Genomic DNA, 9,897 nt, shown 5'->3' with positions numbered 1-9,897 from the left:
TGATCCTGGGGGGCTTCGCAGCTGCTGTTCTTGCTGTCATATCTTGCTAAATTCGAGTCACTAGGATGCAATGCGAAGAGAAGGCATAGATTGGATCAGTAATATCTCTTTCTTCTGGAAGAAGTCTGTGTATCATCTTAAAGAGTTGTTTGGTTATATAGAAATCCTAGATGGAGACAAAGTACAAATCTAGGTACAGTTCCATCTCTCTCTCTCTCTCTCATCTCCTTTGTTGTGTAGTGGAAGAAAGGGAATTCAACTGTTTTCATGCATCATCTTGTTCATTACTGGTACGAGAGTGGTGTTGATGAAGCCTACCTCTATCTCAGGTTAACAATGATGACATGATACATTTATCATTTAGTGGCTTGGTCTACAGGTCATGACATGGCCCGGAACAAGTCTGCAAACATCAATATGAAGAGAGAAATAAGAGTTTGTAATCACAGATACCAGATTTTTCACTGTTTCTTGTCATCCTTCTTTCATGTCAGTGGTGAAACATCAATCTGGTGTTGTTCATAATGGATGTAGGTTTAATGAGGAGATGGATTGCAAGGCCATTGAAGGAATATATATATCACATCTAATCCATACCCTTATCCAAGAATTTTATATATATATATATATATATATATATATATATATATATATATATATATATATATATATATATATATATATATATATATATATATATATATATATATATATATAACATTAAGTCTCCAAATCTTTGACTAATTTGATATTAAATAGGGTGAATTTTGGAAAAAAAAACTAATTTTTTTGGGTTTTTTTATCTAATATCTAGAATATTTTTTTCTTCTTTTTCTATAAACTGGTCCATAAGGTTAATGGATCCAATTATAATATTTTTAATAATATAAAAATTATATTATCGTAAAAATACTATAACATAATTTTTTATAAATATACTATTATAATATAATATTTATAATATTATTACACTATATTACAGTGTTTTCACTCTATGTTATAATATTTTTTTAGTAACATTAGGAAAACATTGTAATACAATGATAGACATTATATTTTTGTATGCCTTATAATGTTTTTGTGATATTACTAAAATTGCTATAATAACAGTATAAAAATATTAGGGAATTATAAAAATAGGAAATAATTTTTGAGAAAACTCAAAAAATAAATTTATTAGTTATGATTGAGGAGCCAAAGTCTTTTTAAAGTTGTGGTAAAGGTCATTTAACGAGTTCCATCATCACTAATATAGTATGAGCAATGTAGCTTAGTAGAGAATTATTCGCTCTAAGAAAAGAATTCCCTTTGATAAGGCATATTTTGGATCTCGATTACGTCACAACCTACATCATATTACGCCTCTGTCAGCACAAGGGCTACCTTCCCACGCCAAGCCGAAGCTCGTACGGGGAGACGCCCCCTCGACAAGTCCTGTCCCAGAAAGCTCGAGACGGCATCGTATGACGTAGTTCCATGCATATCGGACGATGATCGCATGAAGGTACCATCTTGTCACTCGGGAGATTGATCGTCACGTCAAATCCACGTACCACTGATCCTCGGGCAATAGTATAAGAGCCCCTGACCGGCACCTGATCAGGGGACAACAAAAAAAGAAAAGAAAAGATCACTTGACTTAATCTATGAGGGGTCAAAGTCGGGAACCCCCGACCAGGGCTTATGTGTAGGAACTCGACCACCCTCAGAGGCACGGTCGTCTCAACCCTTAATCCAACTCGGCCTCGGTATTCTTCCACCCGATCGAGTGATGCAGCCCCGAGCATCAGAAACTTCGAATATCGATCCGCAAATCAAATTGTGCTTACTCCTCAATCGCGACAAGTAAGTTCACTAACACACCTCTTTAGGTTGGATCCTAAGATGGATGTGATATAATGTAAATTAGGGAGAATATTCCATAACGGCTAATATTTTATATGATGATGTAAATGGACAAGTAAATAATTATTTATCTTACATTTAATTCGAAAAGATTGCCACTGGCAGAAGAGGCCAATTAGGTTTAATTAATGAGAAAGGATAGCCACCTTCCCCATTTCCACGTTCGCGCTCGCTTCGTCCTCCGTGACTCGACTCCCTCGAGCCGGAAGGAGTTCGATTTCCTTCTCCTTTTCCTACCTTTTACCTCGTATTTTTCTTTTGATTATCCGCTCTCTTCGTTCTTCGTACGTTTTTTGGCCGGCGTGGTGGGTGGGTTGAAGGCGAACCCGACATGAGTTCCGGAGGGTTGCTCGAAATCGATCCCCTGGAGCTCAAGTTCCCTTGTGAGTTCGATTCCCCTTCCTTCTTTTGGTGACTTGCTGGAGTTTTCAGAAGACTGTTTGCGTGTCTAGGGTTGTTATTTGCTTTCTGATCTTTGGTTGTTTTTTCTTTCTGTGATTTGATCGGAGAAGTCGAAGTTAAGAAGCAGATCTCGTGCTCGCTGCAGTTAACCAACAAGTCGGATGATTACGTCGCGTTTAAGGTTGTCGATTTAGGTTTTTTTTGGCCCTTTTTTCCCATTTTGTGTGCTACATTTTGTGGAACCCTAGAAAGCTGCAATCTTTTTATCGTTTCTTGGAATTTTCTTTTGTAAAGTTGGAATCTTTGATTTGTATATAGGTGAAGACGACAAGCCCAAAGAAGTACTGTGTCAGGCCGAATGCAGGAATCGTGCTGCCTCGATCCACATGTGATTTAATTGGTAGGCTTCGCTGCCCTGGATTTCCGTACTTGGAACTTGGAAGGAAGCAACTGCATATTTTCTTCTAAGACGGATACAATTTGCTTCAGTTACAATGCAATCACAGCGTGACGCTCCTCCTGACATGCAATGCAAAGACAAGTTCCTTGTCCAGAGTGTCATCATTGACCAAACCGCTACTACAAAAGACATCACCACGGAAATGGTACTTGTGGTTGCCAGCAATTATATTACAGCAGTTGCAATTGTGGTGATGTATGTATTGTCTTGAGGGTTGACAAATGTCTTCATTCTTGTTTTAGTTTGCAAAGGAGTCGGGGAATGTGGTGGATGAGGTGAAATTGCGAGTGACCTATGTCTCACCACCTCAACCACCTTCGCCAGTACCTGAGGGTTCGGAAGAGGGCTCATCACCTAGGCCTTCTGTCTCAGAGAATGGGAATCTGAATTCTTCAGAATTACTTGCTGTGAGTATTTAGCATGACAAGTTTATGCACACATTTCTTTGGTGTGTTCTTTTAATTTAAAGGATATTGGTCATAATATGATCTCAGGCAACAAGAGCATATGCTGAAAATATTCAGCAAGAAAAATCTTCTGAGGTGAGTTCTCTTCTTCTTTTTATGGAGTTCTAATTAATTTTATTATTCAAGTATTGTGGATAGTGTGCTGTTCAATTTCTTTTTTGACAGTTGACTTTTATATTTTTATGTTGTTTTTTTTTTTAACAAAAGAACCAAAACATCTATTAATAAAGTAGCCAGAGGTTACAAAAGAGATGGGTAAAGAAACCTAGTCAAAAGTCTCACCCCTCCCCCCAGGAATGAAAACCTCCCTGGGTTCTTCCGCAATTAGCCAGTCTGTGAGCATTTCCATTTCAGGTCTGATTAATATGTATGAAAAGCTTAGCATTGGCTTCCCTAGCCAAGCTTAAAATATCCTTGTACAAGGATTGCAAATCCCAAGGGATGGATACAAAATTATTCACAAAATTGATCCACTCCTTAGAATCCGACCAGATCTTCACCCCTTGCCATCCTTCAGCTTTCATTCGCTGTAGTGCACTAAGGATAGCCATGCCTTCAGCTTGTACCAGGCTGGCCACACAGCAATCCGCACACCCTGCAGCTATAATCTGCCCTCCTGCCTCCTTGGTTATAAAATTACTTGCACTTTGACACCTTGCTGAAGTGCGCTAAGGAATGAGGACCACTCAATTTTTTTTGACACCCTGCAGCTCAATTTCTCCAATATCTATCTCCAATACATGAGATAGATGTGCAAAATAAGATGGGAAACATTACAAAATGCTCGGGGGTGCCAATTTCTTTTTTGCTTACTTTTGTTGTATTGTAAGCAATAAGTTACTTTCTTTATAAACCTTATATGGTAAAAACTTGTGGAACACTGACATCCATAAAATATTATTGGTTTCATAATTATTTTATAATTTTTTTCTTTTAATCTCAAAGGTATTCAATGATCACACAAGCCTGATGCCCTCTGTCATTTTAATTATCCTATTTTTACTCTATAAATAATAGATCCATCAATCTCTCAATCTTGTTGAATAATTGATCCAAGATACCTAAAGCTTTTACTTAAAAGACTTATTGTCCATCCAATTCAACTATATTCTCTTGTCTATTTCTAGAATTATTAAAATTATATTTTATATATTCAATTTTATTCGTACTTAATCTTAAACTTTTAGTTTCTAAGGCTTGCATCCATAGCTCAATTTTAAATTAATTTTACTTAGGCTCTCATAACTAAGTTAATATCATCAGCAAATAATATATACCATGGAAGCCTATCATATAAATGACTAGTAGGTTCATCCATTATCAATGTAAAAAGGTTGAGACTTAATACGAATCCTTGATGTAATCCTATTCTAGTAGGAAACTCACTAGACACACTTCCTATAGTTGACACTAGTAGCTACATTATCATACATATCTTTAATAACATCAATATAATTAGTGAATGGCTTTTCTTTTCTAAAACCCACTATAATAAATCTCTAGGAACTCTTTCAGAGGCTTTCTCCAAGTCAATAAAAATCATATGCAAATCTTTCTCTTTCTCCATATACTTTTTCATTGATTGTCTTAATAAATAAATAGCGTCTATGGTTGATCTTCCAAGCATAAAATCAAATTGATTTTCAAAGATATTTGTTTCAAGCTTTATCCTACATTCGATTACTCTTTCGCAAAGTTTTATAGTATGTCTCATGATCTTAATTCCTCTATAATATAAATAATTTTGTATGTCACCCTTATTTTTGAAAATTGACACTAAAATACTCTTTCTTTATTCGTCAAGCAGCCTTCCGAATCCCATGATTTTGTTAAATAAGTTAGTTAACTAAGCTACTATCTTGTTCTATAAACTTTTCTAGATAATAGGAATATTGTCAGGCCTCACACTCTTAGTTATTTTATATCTTTTTTAATGCATCTTTTACTTCATTAGTTTTAATTTTATGAACAAATCCATTATTATTTATCGTTAAATATTTATTAAATAATTTATAAAAATAATTTTTTATCTTTTCTTAATCTCGTTATCATTAACAAGTATTCTTTAATCTTCGTCTTTAATGCATATGATAACCTAAATCCTTACACTTTCTTTTCCTAGCTTTAGCAATTCGATATATATCTTTTTTACCATATTTAATATCTAATTTATTATACAAATTATTATAAGCTTTATATCTTACCATACTAATCGCTTTTATAGCCACTTTTTTAGATTTTTTATATCTTTTAATTTTTTTTCTTCTCATTTTTATAATTTTATCAATCTTTAAAATACGATCATTTAGTAGAAATTATTTTTTGAACTTCCTTACACCACCACCAACTCTCTCTTAAGATTACACCTCTATCTTTAGTTTCACCAAAATTTTCCTTTGTTAAGCTTCTAATTTTTTTAGTCATCGTAGTCTAAATAATATTAATATTATCCTCATCTAAGTTCCAAGTCGTCTCTCTTTCCATCTTATTCTTAAAAGTGTTTACATTATCATCTTTAAAATTTCACCATCTAGTCCTTATAAAATTTTCTATTATCTTTTTCTTCTTTCAATTTTTACAGTAAATATTTAATGGCATCAATCTATATTGATTTATCGAACTTTCACTAGGTATAGCTTTATATTTCTTACAAATAACTTTATTTATCTTTATAGTGAGAAAAAAATTTTATTTGATTATAGTGGTGGCCACTCTTATAAGTAATTAAATGTTCAGCTCTCTTCTTAAAGTGAGTATTTGCAATTATAAAATCATACGAAGATGTAAAATCTAAAATCATACCATCGTCTTCATTTCTCTCTCTATAACCAAAGCCCCTATGCACCCATTTATATTTATCATATGATTTTCTTATATGACCATTCAAATCTCTTCCAATTATAGTTTTTCGATTATAGGCATTCCTTGAATGATATCATCTAAGCTTTCCCAAAATTCTCTTTTGGTTTGATTATTCAATCCGACTTGAGGGGCGTAAGCACTAATGACATTCAAAGCATCTTATCCTTTCATAAATTTTAGAACTATAATTTTATTTCTAAATCCTTTTACATCTATAACATTGTTCTTAAGATCCTTATTAACAACAATTCCTACATCATTTTTGTGTTTAACTTTTCCACTATACCAAATTTTAAAATTAGATTTTTTTCCTACCCACTTAGTCTCTTGTAAACAAATAATATTTATTCTTCTTATGATCATATTGTCTATTATTTATAATCCCTTCCCTAAAAGTGTTCTCATATTCCAAGTTGTTAACCTAATCCTCTGTTCTTGGACTAATTTCTTTACTCCCATTGATCCAAAACAATAAGAGAACTCTTGCCTACTCGACACCCCATTCGGGCACGATGTGATAGGTCGCTTCCGGGCAACATCCTAGCCCACCGTTTGCAATTCCGAACCTCTAGGTGGTGAAGGTGCCTCGCGTCACTTCCGGGTGACAACCTAGCTCTATATTGAAATCGGTTAAGGTCCATGTTCATGAGATCTGATATAGTTTTACACATGGTTCGTCTGATTGGTATATTAGTACGGTACGTACTTCTGTACCAACACATGGTACGGTGGAGCATATCGATAAACCAATATATACCACCTATATCAGTCTCTTATCGGATCGGTATGTACCACTTGTACCATGTGGTATGCCACGGGATGACAAACTTTGGGTTTACGTTGATTGTCAATGACCTAACGCAACCCTTTATCTTTTTCATATGGGCTTGGGATCGACGTTGGCACCAGTAAATGTATGCGTACTAAATGGAATGAGGTGGGTCCAACTACTCTATGACAGCAATATATGTGTGCAAGGATATTTCTTATTAATATGTAATTAACTGGTTTTAAGTTCACTTAGGCAAGCTAATGATTCAAGCACAGATGTAGATTTGTTCATGTGCCTGCATCTTATCTCTGAAAACTTAGGGGTTTTTATGTGAATTGGCATGTGAAATACAAGAAAAGTAAAACATTATATCTACAAGACTGATGTACGAAGGATGAAATCTCCCATGCTTAATAACTGGTAAACATTTCTTTGGTACCCTCAAATTGATTCTTGAGTTGCAATTGGTTATCCTACCAGATGGGCAACTTATCTCCTCAATCTGAACAAGTTACATGATCTTTTGGTATTTTGACAAATATATAGCCAGCTAACCAAACCAGGAGAATATTTTCAAATTATACATCAAATCTACATGCATAATTGCTGGTCATCATCTTTGCACTCTCTCTGCAGTGGCTATAAGGTTCTTACTTGGAAGTATTGCTTCTTTATGTACAGAAAAATTCTACTTTTGTGTTCCATGATTAGTTTATCCTTATCTGATGCATGTTTCTATCATGCACTCAAAACACTCCTCATTTGTGTTTTACTAGAAAGTTTGACCGCTGCCTCTTGCCGTCATGGATTAAGTTACTTGAGTGATCTTTAATCGACTTTTTTTTTAATACAGAATTTGGCTATAATTTCAAGGTTGGCTGAGGAGAAGACCACTGCTATCCAACAGAACAATAAACTTCGACAAGAACTGGTAAACACTGGCATGGATAATCATGTGACAGGACTCTTTTTCATGCTATTAAATCAAATCTTGTTGCATATGGCATACATCATAGAACAAGGTAATAGTTTAACAGATATTTTGATAAGAAGCTTGTACAGAATTCTGACGTAAGCTCCGGAACTCTTGAACAGATTCTCTTCCTGTTTATATGATGCCTTCTTTTGCTTGATGCTTCAATTTTTATGTACTCGAAAGTTCCTAATGCTTCTTTGCTGGTGTTAGGTGCCATACAGACCCATTATTGTTAATATTACATAGTTTGTTGTCTTTTGGTACAGCTAAAATATTTTCCACTGACATATTCCAGTTGCAAAGGCTAATAACCATGGTAACAAAGTCTGATCTATTATGTTCTTGATGGCCTCCATTCATTTGTATATATCGAAAAGCAGTGATACAACAATCATGAACATTCTGTTTCTTCGGTTCAAGTAAGTCAGTACTAGGTTTCACTACCAGGGCCCACGTAGGTTGTGAACTGGCTGTCGTCAACTTTCTTAATCTAAAATAGATTTGAGATGTAATAGCACTTTAGTTTACATGTATTTGTGTGTTTATGCAAGTTAACCTCTCTTTGAAATAGATTAAACAGGTCTTTGGGAAGTTTGTTCCCGTTATTGCATCCTGATAATGTTAACCTAGATACTTTATTTATAGAACAGTTCTATTGTCTGTCCATTAGATAAAGGGGTTACTTATGATGCACATATATGGATTGAATCAACTCCTTGATTCAAGTTGGATTGTGTTGGTGGGTCCGTGAATAAAAAGTGAAAAGCTTTAGATTATATCTCCAACAGATGGGATTACAGAAATTGTTAAAGTATCATATTCTATCTCTTGAATTAACAAAATACAAACGGGACACTCTGTAGGTTTGGCCCTTGTTCAGATTGTTGTTGTTTTGGCCTCTCTCCTTTCAAGGAATTGACAAAGCTTTCTTTGCTCACCTTCTGCCCTTTGATTGTTTTCAGATCCCATCATTGGTGTGTTCCCTGCCTGTAATAATGGTTATGGACCTTTTTTAATTATATTAGTGAGTAAATTGTGCAGCATGTTCTGTTTGTTTTGCATGGTCAAAAGTCAGAGCGAAATTATAACAAGTTATCTCATTTGACAAAACATTCAGCTATCCTAAATCCCTGATCTCTTGATGAAGCTTGCGAAACCAGGATTTATGGTTTCAATCGTCATCATTACAAGTACTTTCTGTATGTGGTAGGAAGCAAAAGGAATTTTGCCATCGGTTGAAGATATGCACTTAGACATGAAGATGAACTGCATTCGTTGCAATTCCAGAACATGAGAATTGTACATATTATTGTTAATGAGTCAGTTTTATGCAGTGAGCATGGGTGTTTTCATCAGAGTTTATAGACATTCTGCAACAATTCTTTCTTTTCATTGAATGCAGGAACTTGTGAGGCGAGACGTCAGCAAGCAACAAGGTGGCTTCTCATTCATGTTTGTGGTGATTATTGCGTTGCTTGGAATTTTTATGGGGTACATGTTCAAGAAGTAAGATTCAATTGTAGCCCTTCTCATTGATTTGACTGCCATAGATTGTGTTAGGTTCCTTGTAGGATTTTAGTGATGGCTCACCTAAAGTGTGATGGGTTCATCTGTGTAACATCTGCTGCTATGGTGTGTGATTTCAGAGTGCTTTGCCTCCTTTTTGTATTTCATACTAATGTGTAGAAGAACTTGTCATTGTAATAACTTGTTTGTGAGCAAGTTCTATGAAGAATCTCAAACATTGAATTCGTGATTAAGAGTACAACTAGTGCTGGAAAAGCTTGATTTCACGACATCCATCTTTGTGTTCTTTATTCATTTAAGCTCTATGAAATCTAATGAGGTTGATGTTTTAAAGACATGATTATTCAGAGGAAAATGAAAAATTCAAGTAATTCAAGCTATTTCAATTTTGAGATTTATAATGATATTAGTCGGATAAATTTATTTATTAGAAGTTGAGAGCTTAAAATTGTATTTAATTAAATTCATAGATATTAAAATAGTGATGTACCAAACTCTCTCATTAAAGGTTGAAGGTTTGAGATTT

The 9,897-nt window shown here is 34.6% G+C and overlaps 1 protein-coding gene across 1 annotated transcript; it reads left to right on the top strand.

Annotated features, from left to right (window-relative positions):
- Window positions 1–2,039: 2,039 nt before the first annotated feature.
- Window positions 2,040–9,642, top strand: LOC135652567 (vesicle-associated protein 1-1-like). Its single transcript, XM_065173583.1, has 8 exons — window positions 2,040–2,288; window positions 2,418–2,488; window positions 2,626–2,707; window positions 2,797–2,912; window positions 3,010–3,174; window positions 3,262–3,309; window positions 7,722–7,799; window positions 9,247–9,642. The coding sequence occupies exons 1-8, from the start codon at window positions 2,237–2,239 to the stop codon at window positions 9,352–9,354; spliced, it is 720 nt and encodes a 239-aa protein (XP_065029655.1). The 5' UTR covers window positions 2,040–2,236; the 3' UTR covers window positions 9,355–9,642.
- Window positions 9,643–9,897: the final 255 nt, after the last annotated feature.

This window comes from Musa acuminata, chromosome BXJ3-11 (assembly GCF_036884655.1).
Source record: "Musa acuminata AAA Group cultivar baxijiao chromosome BXJ3-11, Cavendish_Baxijiao_AAA, whole genome shotgun sequence".
In the NCBI taxonomy this organism is placed as follows: Eukaryota; Viridiplantae; Streptophyta; class Magnoliopsida; order Zingiberales; family Musaceae; genus Musa; species Musa acuminata.
The sequence above is the reverse complement of the archived record's forward strand: the minus strand, read 5'-3'. Positions and strand labels throughout refer to the sequence as shown.